General features: G+C 37.6%; 1 protein-coding gene across 1 annotated transcript in view; it reads right to left on the bottom strand.

Annotated features, from left to right (window-relative positions):
- Positions 1-4316: 4316 nt before the first annotated feature.
- Positions 4317-16258, bottom strand: part of pcdh7a (protocadherin 7a) — a 57229-nt gene continuing 45287 nt past the window's right edge. Inside the window, exons 5-6 of the mRNA XM_028017483.1 lie at positions 13439-13640; positions 4317-8998 (exon numbers count right to left, since the gene is read on the bottom strand). Of these exons, the coding sequence (XP_027873284.1) occupies positions 8460-8998; positions 13439-13640 (741 nt within the window). The 3' untranslated portion in view covers positions 4317-8459. The remainder of the gene's footprint in view (positions 8999-13438; positions 13641-16258) is intronic.

The raw sequence follows: 16258 nt of genomic DNA, 5'->3' as shown, positions 1-16258 counted from the left end.
TTGATATACTGGACAGTGTATGTGTAGATTAACACCCAGGATATATTTTACCAGGAGCCTTGGTAACATCACATTAGGTTTATAAAATCAATAAAATGCCCATCAGCTGAGAACACCTCCTCAGTTTAACCCATGGTTAAAAATAGCTGACATCTTTTTTTCCTCAATGCTAAGGAATCCTTATGTCTTTATGATGCAAATGCAAAGCTCTCAATGTACCAGTCTGGCTACACTCCAACCCTCACCTATTGCCCTGCGACAGGGATCCTGACCGATAGATTGCAATCCCTCATTTGGAGGGTGGTTGGACTCAGTCTCAGATATAGGCTGACTGGTTCTGTCATCAGTGGGGAAATCAAAGAAAAGCTACTGTTTCTCCACATTAAATGTAGTTTTCAAATCAATTGCATAAAGTTCACATTAGGTGGATTTCAATTAGGAAATCCACCTAACGTATAGGTGTATATATATATATATATATATATACATATATATATATATATATATATATATATATATATATATATATATATATATATATATAGATATAGATAGATATAGATATAGATATATATATGTGTGTGTGGGGGGGCATTAAGGCCCATTTCTTTAAAATGTCAAATATCAAAAATTCTAACTCACTGTCTTTGGTCCTGAAGGAAAATTAACCAATTCTGGTTCAGTATAAAGGAAAAGTTGGACAAAATGTTTCCATTAGCACTGAGTGTAATCCACTGTATATGTTACTGGGAGTGACGAATAACAGCCTTAAGAACTGTGAAAAACACAGGATGCTTACATTCTGTGCCAGGAAATGTGTCCTCTTGAACTGGATAACAGCTCCATCCTAAACACAATGGCAATGGACTGTCCTTAAATATGTGTAGTAGACTTTCAAACTAGTAGATTACACAATAGAGAAAATATATTTCATAATATTTGGGATCCCTTTATACTGTATACTGGTCTGGATAATTCTGCTATTTTTTCACATAGCCTTACATAAGTATATTGCATTAATGTGTCTTCCTTTTTTTATTTTTATTTTCTTTTTTTTTTGAGCTGGGGTAATGTTAATGTCAATGTTGATGTCACTGTATGGCATTTTGTCCTGCCTCTTTCTTTTTTGCTTGTTTGTCTGTATTAAAATGCAGAAATAACCAATAAACATATGTTGTAAAATAAAATAAAATAAAATGCCAAAGACAGCAGAAGAGCAGGTCATTCATGTGGAGCTAATCTGACCTAAGGTCATTTCCTGATCAACCTTTATTGGTCAGCCAAGAGAAAATCACATTTTACTTAAACTTGTCAATATCTACATTAAACATGAAGTATTTTCAAAGAACTCCAAATCTAAGAAATAAGCCAAGACATGGACTTTTTAGGATTCTGAAGAACAAATATGAATCTTCTTGCCAAATTTTAAAGCTTGACAATTAGCATGTAAATCCAATTAAAGTTATTTACATGTGCCATATAAAAAACACATCACATTTTTTATTTTCATTTCTCACTGTGAATAAGGACACTCTGCTACCAGCTTTGTCACAAACTCTTTAGTTCTGGAGTTGATTCGCACATTTCATACCAAAACCTGGACACAAAATCAGTCTCCATCCTGAACAGTAACGTGACTCCACAGTGTTTACAATTGTATCAACACAAGAATGTGGCATGAACAACGATGTAATTCTCTTATTGCAGATAAAGAAATAATTTTAGCTAATTTACTTGTCTCATTGTAATAGCAGTATTCCTGCCCACTATAGGAGGGTGAAACAAAAATGAGGAATATAATAATAGAGATATATCAGCTATGACCAGATGGGGTCAGTATTGCATATTTGCAAAAACAGAATACACCTTGCGGGATTTTTTTTTCTTCCATTTTTTTGACATTTCAGAGTCCTTCACAGTAATCTTTGCAGCTGTTAACACCTGTGAATCGTTTTGTAAGATAAGTCTTAAGTCCAAATTGCTTCTACATTTGAAAACTTTTCACAGAGCAGCATCAAGTTTAGGAATATTCAGCTTTCAAAGATTAAAAATGATGAACAGCGCCACATCTCAGTACTCTATCCCAGATATGTCAGTGTGCTGCAGAATTACATCACAGATCTACATTAAAATAAAGAGTCGTGCTGCAGAATGTATCAGTTCTTAACTGATCAGAAATTTTACTTGGCCTCTTGACGACCCTGAAAAAGATGACTAAGACTGACTCGAGTCTTAGTTATTTCAAATGACCTTCATCTGCAGATGCAAATTGGCTACATGTAATGTGAATTTGTTTTTAGATTGAAGTACACAACCACACTGATGGTCCCACTTGCATCTGATGGTTGAAGTAGATATTATATTTCTTGGGGCAGCGATGTTCACAAGTGCTTTTCTTCAAGTCCAAGCCAAGCTTCAAGTCTCTGATGACACAACTTTGTATTTTCACATCAGATGCTTTGCTGTCTTGTCATAGAACATAGACATACTTTAGGTTATAAGTTCAAAACCTAATTTAACAATGACTCTTTTAAAATCAATATATTTTTCAGAAATTTCAATTCCATATGTATAAACAATCTGCTATGCACAACGGAAAATTGTTTTATAATGTATTAATAAATAATAATAAACATGTACCCTATTAAAATAAAAAATACATACACATTAAAAGAAAACTAATAGTAAGAGTGCACACCTGTTAATGCACAATGTCTGAATTAATTATCAGGCTGTTTTTGTATCATGAAGAACCAGCTCAGTATTTCTGTTAGTTTTTTATTAGAAGTGAAAGTCATGTATTAAAAGATTCAGTTATAGACACATATTGTAATCACCAGCCTCTTGAATATTTCTGGTTTGTATATTAAACTGATCATTTGAGTGGAAAAGATGCAGGTCTCTGTCAAAGCCATGCCTTGACTCAGCTTAAATGTTTGCTCAAAGGTAGCACAGAAAACACAGAAATTTAAGGAACTTAGAATCAACCTTAAATTCGTTTTGCTTTTGAAAAACATCAAAGAGAATCCCAAACGTACCCAACTGTGCATGACTTTACCCACAAAACCAGCATTTACAGAGTCAGAGGAGAAAACATTAATCATTTACTCACATCATCTACAAATACCGGCTTACTGTCACAGTTGATTACGCCACGTAAAGTTTGTATATGAAACTTGAGCCCCAGATGTTGAGTTCTAGATGAGTTTCTGGAGTGCACATCTAAAGCTGCTGCTTCCTATCTTGTGACTTTATGTTATTTTGAGAAACACATGCTATATGGGTACAAGCAAGATAATTAAGCTGATTAAGTGGAACATCAAGATGTGTGAAGTCTCTGATGATATATGTTTTTCTTTTGATTTACTCCTGTTTTGAAAACCGCCTGTGGTCTTGGGATACAGGGTGGAATTGTGTGGCTTTGTCATTGGAGGGTGTATTGTTGTTTTCCCCATCATTTTTAACCTATGGTAGACTCATGCTGCTTATTCACTTCAAACCACCATTCAGCAAATGTGGTGTATGTTTAACTCCAATGCCCATTGATAAATATTCATCAACTAATCATGTTGAAATACCTTTGCCATATAGTGAACAGGGCACTAAATAAGCCCAGTTTAACTAATTTAGATATTGAGCTAACATTTATATATTTTGTTCCTTGAGCGTTCAAATTAACGAGCTCAACTCAGCTTAGAACCCGTGAGAGAGCAAAACCACAAATGCTTTTAAATAAACGTAAATAAAATTAGGCAGAAAGGACTTAAAGATCAACCGATCATCTGATCATCCGAAAAGGAATTTCCAATGCCCCTAAAAGATTAGATGATTGTTCGCTGAATTAATAAAAAAAACTAGGCCATCAAATGAGTTCTACCTTCAGTTTCTAGAATCCTGCACACCAAAGTGAGGGAAGCACTTGCATACTAAGATTTAGTAATGTTATTGGGTTACACCCGCATTGGATCTGTAGCACATGTAAGATGAAATTTTCCAATATCTCTAAAAGATCTATTTCAGTATGCCATTTCTGTTGATCAAATTGTGTACACTGTAATGTGAGATGAATAATAAGGTGATATTGAAGCCCCGTTTCCTTTAGGCACGGTCTTCCAACATCACTGAAACAAAAGGCAGATATGCCTGACTTTTTTTTTTGCATCTTATTTGAGACTCCAGTCTAAGTCAGTGACTCAAGATCTGATTTGTCTTGAAGCAACTCTCTCATTGTATTCATTAAAATTCAAAACTGATTGACTGACAGCATCTAAAAAATAAAAGAAAGAAAAAAAAGAGTAAGAGAGCTATAAGCCAAATGAGTGTTTGAAATTTTTAATGCGAAAGTCAAACTTGTACATGATTCATCTTCATTACCAAACCATTAATTTGCTCCTCCTCCTCCTCTTCTTCTTCTTAATCATCATAGCAAATGCAATTAGTTCATTATGTACTTACAGGAAGGGAGCAGTCAAAAAAAGCAAAAAATGAGACAGTCCCCTAAGATGAGAAAACAATGAAAAAGAAAAGAAAAACAGTTTTTCATCTGATTTTTTTTCTTTTTCTCGAGTGCAGATTTGAACCTTAAGCATGCCATCTTCTCTTAGGGGTTTCCAGACAGTCTTTCTACAGTGTAGGTTTTCTGTACAAGGCGAGGATAAAACAGCAAGAGAAGACAAGATAAAAGAGTTTTTATAAAAGTCTTTGCTTGTGGATGACAGATCTGAGTCCGCTCTGTTTATCCTCTGTGTTTTCCAGTAGTCTAAAACATATTCAGGTTTAAACGTGCAGTATAAAAAAAAATGGACACACCCACACAGTTCCATATATACAGCAAGTTTTGTGAAATCCCAGATCGGATGGGGTTTGAAAAGTATCATCATGTAACTGCCATAAAACAGTAGTCTGAAGACAAAAGCGCTTCTTAGACAACTCCTGTTTTTTTTTTTTCTTAAAAGGTATCCCGAGTGTTTTACTTTGCAGTGGGGACCCTCGTACACCTCGTTCCAGGAGTCCACTTTGCAATGTAAAGTCTCTACAAACAGAGTCTCCAAAGCTTTCACATTTTTTTTGGTTCTTCTTTAGCGCAGTCCATCAAGAACAGAGCTCTTTAAATCAGCAATACTGGAGGCGGGGGGGGTGTTGGAGGTAATGAAGGCTGGGGATTAAATAGGTACGTCATTGGGCTCAAAACTCCAGATTGTGCACAGAGTAGTAAAGTCTGAAGTATGTACAATTTTACAAGGAGCTTAAGTAGAACATCTAAAATCCCTCTTAAAAAGGTAAGATGTCTTTGCACACCTGAGTTTGCTGCTGTTCATTTTTTAATCTTGTCTCGTTGTCTAGTCTGATCCAAAACAACCAGATAAAAAAACATAGGAGACAGACTTACTGGCAGTTTCCACCAGAGTTACATTCGCCCATTCAGACATTAATGAGATCAGTGTAGATCGAGGGAGGAGAGGAGAGGAGAAAGGAAACTCATTAAGACCACAGGGACGACCTAACCCTATTATCCCTATCACGCCATGGAGCCACACACACACGCCGACACGCACACACGCTCCGATGATGGGAATTAAGAAGCGTTGGCCTCGATCCACACCCACTCCTCTGTACTACGCAGCCGAGTGTGTCGGAGAGGCTGCCGCAGTAGATGACGGGTAGGCCGGGACATGAAGGAGTCTGTTATTGGCACAGCAGCATGGGCGTGTTCAGGTCAGAACTTCGCTCTCCCGCCGCACAACATGCTCATTCCACCCTCTGGCACACCCTTCCTCTCAACTCTGAAAACACTGAGAGAAAAGGCCCAAACAAATTTACCCAACTGCAGCTCAGTCCCTCCGTCCGCCATCATTATCTCCACTACCCCCTTTGTAAGCGCAGTCATTTAGCACAGATGTATTCAAACAGTCGTGCTGCCAAAAAAATAATAAGCACAAACTTTTTCTTAAAAAAAAAAAAGAAAAATAAATATTTTCTGTCATGCAGTTTCTTTTGCTTTCCTTAATATACCTTACAGGAATTACAGAGACGTGGTTCTTTTACATGAGTCCTACTTACACTATGCGGAATATCGCTAACTCCAACGGTTTCTAAAGTTACTTTAAGAGTAGATGCCATTGCAATTCTCTTTAATCTTGGCTTGCGCATCAGTCAGAGAAAGAGAGAGATGGGTAATTATTTAAATACGTTTCATGTTTAAATACTGGCTGGAGAGGAGCAGGCAAAACGCTACAGCTAGTTTGATGAGGCAAAGCATAGGAAAAAGAAAAAAGACGTGGAGGAAAGCACAAACACACATGAACTGAGCGTTTCACAAAATCTCAGTTTGTTTCTTTCAAATGATCTTGATTTGTGTACGTTTGTGTCTCTTACATGATTTTACTGCATGGAAGTGAATGCAGGTTATTATAGACTTTACCTTAAAACTTTTCACCCTATGTGAGCTCTACAAATGCTCTGCATGAGCTCGAGAGTACATGCTAATGTGTGTACACTATGTGTTTGCAACTGCATGCTTGCATGTGTATATATATTCATATATAAATATGTGTGTGTATGTGTAGATGCAAAATGAAGTTGGCACCTATGTCTACTCTGAAACTACGGAGAGCAGCAGAAAGAGAACACTGCTGCTTGATCAAATGCACACATACACTATATACATACAGAGTGGGAGTGAAGGGAAAATCATAAACATATGTCTTCACACGTGGCAGAATACTCTGGCACTAGAAACACGCAATGAGAACCATGTACTGTGAGTAGTTACATTTGATCGCTGTATAAAAAAAGTCTTGTCTTGCTCTGATTTTCTGCTCACACTATAAGAATCTCAGGGGGCTGGTTAACACCCCTCACCTCTGTTATGATACATTTAGTTACAGTGCATAACAAACCTATTCATACTCACTGGACCTTTCCACATTTTATCACCTTACAACCTCAAACCTCAATAGGTTCTTTTAAGATCTTATGTTATAGACCAACCAAAAGTAATGCATAGGTGTGAATCAGAAGGAGAATAATATGTATGTGGTTTTCAAAATGTTTTACATATAAAAATCTAAAACTGTCGCATTTGTAGAAACCGTTATTCTAATGCCCCTAAATAAAATCTAGTGCAAACAATTGACTTCAAATGTCACCTTATTAGTCCGTCTGTGTGTTATTCACTGTTAGCAGAATGTTCTGGTATTGATGTGAAAAGCAGTTATTGCAGATTCTCTATTGGATTTATGTCTAGACATTGACTGGCCTCAGTTCTTACTTAGAAGTACGGCAAAGGGCGAATTCATTTGTTTTCATCTGGAGAAACTTCAATTAGCTGAACTTAATTATCATTTTACTCAGATGTGGCAACAATAATAAAACTCCAGTTTTTCCCAGACTGCATAGGAATATGGTTTGGTCAAAACTATTCCATTGTAACTCTGATTGTCTGCTTAGATTTGTGGTTTTATACTTGAAAGTGAACCTCAGCACCAAACTCAATGTCCTCCAACCTATAACAGGTTTTCTTCCTGGATTTCACTCTATCAGCTCAATCCATTTTTATCAGCTATGGCCAGTTTCTCTGTTTGTGCTGAAGAGACGCATCCCACAGCAAGATGCTTCCATAATGGTGTGTTCAGGAAGATGGAGTGTTTTAAAGTAGACCAAAACGTCTGATCAGATTTATATTTTTGAAATTGTATATCAATCCTTCTACTTTACATTTACCTGCTACTAAATAATGGATTATCGCAAAAAAAAAAAAAAAAATCCAATAAAATACATATAAGAATGGAGTTGTAACAGAACGGAGTAAAGATCAAGGAGTATGAACATTTTTGCAAGGCACTGTAAAGCATAGGAAAGTTTGATTACTTTGAATTAGATCAAGTCATTGCGAAAACACATTTTCTTCTTGTCTATTTTTTTTTTCCACAGGAGGAAACTTCAGTTGTCTCCCAGCTGGGTCAGACCAGATGAGTCCATTTCTGGCCTGATGAAGCTTTAGTTTGTGTAGATGCACCAGACTTTTAGAGTATCAGAGTTCACATAGGCTTCTTCACATAAATACATATACGGTCGAAGGGTCAGGCATGCATTGGATTCAGTAAAAAAAAAAACAAATAAACAGAAGAAAAGATTGTTTTCCTCCGCATAGACACACACAGTCATTGCCTGTTAGGTAGCTTTCAGCAGTTATAAAAAAAGTGTTTTTGGAAAGAGTTCCCAGTCCGAGACCTGATCAATCACTTGCTTAAGTTTAAGTGCTGATAATTGTTAGTACGAGTCTTGAAGTTACAGTTTGATTTTAGCTTTTTGAAAGCATCCATTTGTCATTTTTCACATCTTCAAAGGCTGAGAAGACCAACCACACCGATGACTTGTCAGTGCAGCTTGGAACCTCTTTTAATTTTTTTAACACACAATTGTAGGAGTTTCATGAGGATTGCACCACCTACAGGTGGTTACAGATAGACTTCTCGGCGTGACAACGTGAGGCATGAGGTTGTCTTGTAGTCCCCTCCAGTCCGCGCCAGTGGTATGACCTCTGGTGGGTTTTGGCCCTCGCCTGCCTCCTCCTCAGGCTGGCGCCTCCCAAGGCCCGCACCGCTGAACGTGTCGTAGGATGCGGAAGTCATTTTGCGGTTAAGAAGATTCCGGTTGTGGTCGCCCATGTTTCTGTTGCGGTCTCCACGGCCCAGGGTGCCGAGGGGGTCCCCGTTGGCTAGGGGTAGCCTTTGACCTTCTCCTCCGACCACGACTCCAGGCTCTGAGCTCCCTGCGCTGCCGGCACTCTCGCTGTCGCTTTCACGGTCGTTGCCACGGAGATTGTTGTTGTCGTCACCTGGAGCAAAGGTAGAGAGGCGTGGAGGGTCGCTACCGTGCCGCTGCCTTTGCCGTGGCGAAGGGCGGACAGGCATCCAGCATGTGTCAGAGTGGCCGAACTCATCGCACTCCCTGGTGCACTTTCCAGTTAGTGCTACGTCTGGAAGCTGTCTAGCATCTGGAAACAGGAAGTGGATAACAATGGGTAAAAAAAACCCATTAAATATTTCCCTTTGCTAACCCAAATTAACAAAACAAGTTGACAACCAAATGGAAACTGCTGCAGAAAGTGAGTTTACAACTGAAAAACAGATAAAAGAAAACAACTGATAAAAACAAAGAAAAAGATTAGACTGAGGCTATTAGGGAGGGGAGCCTGAAAGGAAGAAAATATGCTGTCTAAGCAGAATGCAAATTGCTGACTTCTGAGGAATGTTAAAAAAGGAAGAAAGTGGCTGTGATCAGCACTACATGAAAGGTGAAAGGTGAGGTCAGATAAAGCAACCATCAGAGCCTTGGGGAATGTAATTATCAGCTTTCTGAATGGTAAAATCTACACTTCTATACGTGTAATGTGAAGGTTACACATTTTGAATCCCACGTGAACCCACATCCTATATAAAAGATCAACGAGGACACTGGTCACTGGAAGCAGATTTTCTCAAAGGAAGGAAAGGTTGTGGATTTTTAAACCACACATTTTTACAGCGGTCCTTCACACCCGTGTCAAAAATGTGAAGCTTCTGTGGTGTAAAAAAATTAGCTCATGAGAGATCACTTCACCTTTTAATGTGACATCCAGTATAATCCTACTGAGTAATAGGGTAAAAGATGGAACATTTTAAAAAGGCATAAACCCTTAAACTAATTCTTAGTTTTATGCAACTGATCCAACTTTGACTATTATTGATTTATCTGGAAGAAGGGCTGGAAAACATTTCTGCAAAATGAAATATACAGGTCTGACTACAGTATTCTAAAATTGCGTCAAAGACTGTGTTAGCGTCTCAAGAAAAACGTACTGAAATGTTTGGCCTACAATTTTAAAAGGCATTTTTGGTGGAAAAACACCATACTGACTCTGAAGTAAAGTGGGGACAGCATCATGATCTGGGCTTACTTTTCTGAAGTTTTTTTATTAAGGTGGATAAAATCATGAGCAGTTCCAAATATGAGACAGGTTTAACCCCAAACCTTCAGTTGTGCTAGAAAGCAGAAGATGAAGAGGGATTTTATTTTTCATCATCAGACCAAGTGAAAGCAAACATCCAAATCAACAAAAAAATATTTCAAAAATATGAGAAGAAAACTGTGAAGTCACCTTCAGAGGTCTGTGGACAACAGAGGTCCTCACAATCCCACTGATTTGGAGAATCGCAGCAACCAGGTTCTTGCAAGTATTTTATTTGACTTTTTTTTTTCTTAAGAAGCAAGTTGGTTTCACAGGATGAGTCACACTGAAGGTGGAAAAAGGTTTCATTTTCTACACCAGGAATTTTTAAAGGGTGTGTACTTTTGAGACTCATTGTGTATAAAGAAGCTGAGTAACACGGACACAAAACTTCGTCATTTGGTATTCACGGCTGATTGTTGATTTTGAAGGGTTTTTTTTTGTTGTTTATTTGTCGCATAATTAAATAAAACACACTTGAAACTAAACATGAGATAGTGGGCATCCTTTTAGCCAGCCACTCTAGCTAAATAAGGCAGAATGGGCCATTCAGGAGAACGTTAGGGAATTAAAGTATAGGGTTTTAGTGACAATAAAAAAGATGCTCCAGCAAAGGTGTTTTTTACATTAACAGGGGTATTATTAATTAAAATGAAAATATTTCAGAAACATTATTTTTTAAACCAATAAATTCTGATTATTACATAAGTTTTCAAGACCGCAGTGTGAATACACTTGCTAATTACGTGGCACTGTGGTTGTATTTCTATATATTCTCAATTATATTTGGATGGTTCATCATTATGTAAGCAACAAAAGGTCTCCTATCTTCCTCCCATCCGCGATATGCTATTGAGCTGCTGCGCTCACTAGAGAGTGTGCAGTCATTGCAACTTTAACTGTGTAGATTCAGCTCCACCTATATTTGGAGAGCTCCTATATATTTATCATTACGTAATGCAATAACGCAATCTCTTGTCTTCTTGCAGCAAACTGGTACTTCATTTTTGTGAGCCACTTTATTGGGTAAAACACAGCAGAGAGGTTAAATGTTGCAGCTAAAAGGGCTCCAGTGGCAAGAATGTGCTGGACAATACTTCATTTCACAGTAAAAGAGAAGTGCTGGTTAATCTGAGCGTATGTTTATCCCTGACAGAAAGAAACAGTTAAACAAAGCACTTATGGGTGATTTTAGCAATGGTTTATTAAATTGCACCACATAATACGGACACTGGCTGTCATTTTGTGTTAAAGTAACAGCTGTTTTATATGGTTTGGCTGAAAATGTGCAGTACTCTTATCGCTATAGAAATGGATATAAATGCTATCAAATTCTGTTTTTGGTTTTTCTCCAGGCAGCAGCTTTAATGATGCACACATATTGTGATGTGTTTTCAAACTATAAATTGGATTTGCATAGCTTGGGATTTGTTCTTTATTGAGACTGCAAGGAAAACATTTTAAAACAATTAAATTAATTTAAACATTCAATGATCCGTTACTGCTTATCTGGGGTCACAGTAAAAGAGAAGTGCTGGTTAATCTGAGCGTCTGGTTAACCTGACAACCTTGGTCAGGTTGTAGGGGCTGCGGCCTGAGCAGCCTGAGGCCCCGGGGCCTGCTCCTCCAGGAGATTCCCAAGGCTTTTCCAGGCCAGCCAAGAAACATGTTTTGTTTGAGACAATATTTAAATTAAGTTTTTGCTCTCTGACTGAGACACCCGCATTAAATATAACTGACAATTTTCAACAAATGCACATGGTGTCTTGCAAAAGTATTCACTCCCTCTGAACTTCAAAGTCAACATTTCGTCTGTCAATGTATTTTATTTTGCTTGGCCAACACAAACATGTGAATAATTGTGGAGTGGGTTATAAAAGTTTTTTATGGTTTTCAGGGGTTTTATATTAAAAATCTGAAACGTGTTGTCAGGATTATATTAAGCGCCCTTTTTTCTGTTACCTAATAAAAAAAAATCACCTTTAAACATTGCTGGATATTGCTGAAAGAACAGAACATTGCTTAGGGTTGAACATAACCCATGCAGTGAGCAGAACAAATATGTAGGAAAAGATCTGGTGAAAACCAAAACAAAACTTTGTGGTCTATTGAAGCCCTATGTCTGGAAACACTGGACATCAGCCTGTAGTCCCTTCCACCAAACGTGGTGGTGGCAACCTCTTGTTATTTTAAGCAGGGACAAACAAGCCGGTCAGACAGATGGGAATTAAACACAAGACAGTCCTGGGAAAATAAAAAATATCAGAAGCTACAAAAGGTTTGAGACTGGGTTCACCTTCCATCGCCACAGCAACCATTAAAATAAAGCCAGAGCCACAATAGGATGACTCTGATCAAAGCACATTCATGAGTTAGAATGATCCAGCCAAAGTCTTGACCTAATAGTTTTTTTTAGCAAAGCTTGAAAATTGATGTTTTGCAGAATACATGCAATCTGACTGACCTTGAGCTATTCAAAGAATGGGGAAAACATTTAGCTTCTGGATTTCCTAGTAGAGAGTTACCCCTAAAAGATTTGCTGCTGTATTTGAAGGAAAAGGCCAGTTTAGTAAAAGGAGTGTTTACTCAGGGCAGAGGCAGAGTGAATGAGTGGTGAGGGGCTGAATTCAATGCATGGACATTTTTCAGGTTTTCAATAGTAGAAAAAATATTTTTTGTGTTGAACTCTCCTAAAATCCCCAATCTCTAGAAAAAAATTGAAGTTTGAGGTTGTAGATTGACAAATTGTAAAAGGTTCTTCTGAAAGGCATTTTAAATATTCAACATATTCTGCCTTATGAATCCTGTCTTCTTCTGACCATGAAAAAAAGAAAACAGTCCAAAAGAAATTCGAATTTTGATTAAAAAACACAAAAAAACATGATTTTAGTGGAATAACACTTAACCCCCTCCCTCCAACAATTAGTCAGCTACTATTGGCATGGTGACCTTGCTGTGCTGCCACAGCTCTAGCTTTTTTAAGACTTGCAGTGGAAAAAGGAACAAAGGGAATTTTTTGTCATTGACAGAGAGGCTTAAGGCCATGGATGAGACTCTGGCACAAGACACTGCCGCACATTAGCTTTTCTAAAAATCTCCTCACATAATACACAGAGGCCTTGCTCACACAGAAATCCTGATGTGCGGTGCTTGCAGACACACAAAGGACAACTGCTTTATAGTGTAAAACACATTTCCATCAAGAGAGAAAGAATAAAGACTCCTGGGACCTTGACAGCAAGTCAAGGTTCCAATGAAAGTCTTTCTCTGGGTTGTTTCTGTGTGTGATAGAAAGAGAGTGTGTAATCAAAATATCTCTAAGCCTTTCTTGGCATAAAGTACATAGCCTTGAGAGGGGAAATATTTCAGTGAATGTGTTTGGCAGCATCTTAAGCTCAATGAATTAGTTTGGCAGAATGGTTAATTATGTTCGGAATGCCAGTATACCGTTCTCTACGTGCTCCTCCTCCCCCACGCTGCCCTCCGGCGTTGTGCGCTCGTAGCCTTCTTCAGGAAGTGGCAGAGCTCCCAGCCGTGGTCCTGATGAACTCTTGCTGCTTGGAGTCTCTGAGTCTTCCAGGCCACTGTCATAGCAACCACCGTCCTGAGGTTGGCTCACGACCGAGAAGGTCACCCGGCGAAGGGTCCCCTGCAGGCAACGTACAAACACAATATGGGATTAATCATCTAGGATTCCTAATCTGAGATTCTAAATCTGAGGATTAGACTGTTGGGCAGGGTCTGCAAAGACATATTGAGATTATCTGATCATGTTCTCCTTGATTATGGGTTTAGCAGCTACAATGCAGTGTAATAGTCATCAACCAATCACAGGGGTCTATCAAAGTTTTCTGATGCCTTTTAATCCCAGTTTAGATTAATGCTGCTGGACATGTCTGGTGTTTACAAACCACTGGCCTGCCCAGAAGATTCTTACATCTGATCTGGATTGGTGTCTAATCGTGACAGCTGCATAATATGGAGTCCACTCTCAAAAACACTTATTTTGTGCTCTACTGAAGTAAGTGAAGACAGATAAACGATGAGCGTTTTGATGCTATTTAAGTTCCCTTTGGTCAGCTAATGCAGCATAATGTGCTGATGTTAATAAAAAGCCTTGTTTGTGTTTCTGAGACTCAGGTGTTCAGGGATTCATAAATAAATCTGTAAAAGCTTAATCATATTATGGGTGAGGGAGCGAGAGGTGGATTCTAACTTTCTCCCATAGTTACGTCATGTTAAGTTATCGACACTTTAGAGTTAAGTTCTTCATATACCTCATCTCTGCAGTTTACAGGTCTGTGTGACATTTGATTTCCTCAGGAAGTGAAGTTTTTATGATTAAAAAAGTATTTCAAAAGCCCAAAGTACCTGGAGAGACTCCACAGATCTATTAGGAAAATCTGGAAATTTTGATATGAGAGATATCTTAAAAGACATGGTTGCACAATATACGGGTTACATTTGCTACTACATAAAGCAAAAAGATTTTTTTTTGTTTTGAATCATTTACAAAAAAACATAAAAAAACAATAGTTCTATTTCCATTGTTTTTACTTTGTGTCTTAATTTGGATTTCTTGATGATTTGTATCATATATATATTTCTTATTTTTATGTGTTTTGGCATTTGTGAAACATCTATGTACATATAGATGTTTGCATCTACAAATTAGGCAGTATACAGCCGAGGTGGTTTCAGTGAATATTTTCAGTATATCATCCACACAAAGTGAGCAGCACGACCACTGTGATGTTCAAACACAAATCAGCCCAGTCTTGTTAGCACAGCGGCTTTGAGGTTGGATGGAAAATAAGACTGTAAGTTCACGTTGAGAAAATATCAGAGAGCTAAATGACTGAGTCTGGCCTGAAGGGATCGCTCTGCACCAGGAAGCCCATCTCTATATGACACCCATCCTATCTCGTCTCAGACTCACTTATCTGCTTACAAAATTACAAGCTTTTAAATCTAGATCTGCTTTGAAACATGCAGTGTATGGTGAGGAAGTGAAGGCTACAGAGACAAGAAAAAGATTACCGTGGAATAACTTTAGCCTTGAATGTCACCTCTGGATAATCTGCTGGGAAGCTGATGGACGGCTCGTATAAAAAGCTAAACCTGTGCCAATTTCTTTTTTTCTTCCACCAAGCACAGAAGAAAATTAAACATTTGAAATGCTTATACTAAAAAAGACAAGATGGTACACAGCAGAATTAAGTCAGAAAGAGGGGATTAATCATGAACTAATATTGTCTGTGACTTGCTAACAATATTTAGATGATAAAAGTGACTCCAACAACAGTAACAGAGAGCATAATATTAAAGTCTTGTGAAAAAACATCTCCATGGATTCATCTTGACTTTCAATGAAGAAAATTTTCATTTTAGTGCCCCAGCTTTGATCAAGTATAGTGTAACCTCTTCAGAGGAGAGCCTCTGGTAAATAAATAGAAAATGCATAAAAGAATGTGACTCAGAGTGAAATGGAAAGTGTATGAAAGAATTTGACTCTGAGTGAAAGTGAGTCTGAGATCTCATCATAATCAGTTGGATTTCTTACACAAGAAATGTCAACACAAATATTTTCACTATTGCTTGACTTAAAAGGCTGTCTAAACCATTTCCTTGGTGTGACAGCATTGCATAACATAGCTTTGTAAGGACTTAAAATTATATTTCTAAATAAGAGTCATGTGCTTAATCAAAGATGATTAACCCATTTTTTGTGTTTCTCACATAGTAAATGATTAAAATAGGACTTTGGCATTGGATTTTCAAAGTACCTAATAGAAATTCTTCAAATGTGCTCTGTTATCGCCAACTACTCTTTTAAAGATAATAAAAAAAACTCTAATTGAATATAAAAATGTACTCCATTCAAAATAAAATATACTGCACACTGTCCTCAATATAAAAATAAATTAGCATTTCACTGTGCACATTTTACAATACACAAATTTATTTTATCTGTATAAAAAAAGAGCAAGGACATATGGAATTTTTCTTTATGAATTATATATAGCAAGAAATATACTTTTGTGCAGCAAACAGAATATTCACTATCAAGGTTAATGATTCATAAAGGCTCAGGAACAACAGGGTCAGCCGGTGTTTTTGCAAAACTAAAATATAGTTTTACTACATTTTAGCTAAACTTGCTTTGATGCAACTAAAATGTTCAAAGTCAGCAGCAGCTGTGTGCAAAGTTTGCCAACGTTCAGTGTAACAATTGCTAATCTATCAATTAGCATTGCATCAAGTACA

The sequence above is a fragment of the Xiphophorus couchianus genome, chromosome 5 (assembly GCF_001444195.1).
Source record: "Xiphophorus couchianus chromosome 5, X_couchianus-1.0, whole genome shotgun sequence".
In the NCBI taxonomy this organism is placed as follows: Eukaryota; Metazoa; Chordata; class Actinopteri; order Cyprinodontiformes; family Poeciliidae; genus Xiphophorus; species Xiphophorus couchianus.
This window is presented reverse-complemented; position numbering and strand designations above follow the sequence as displayed.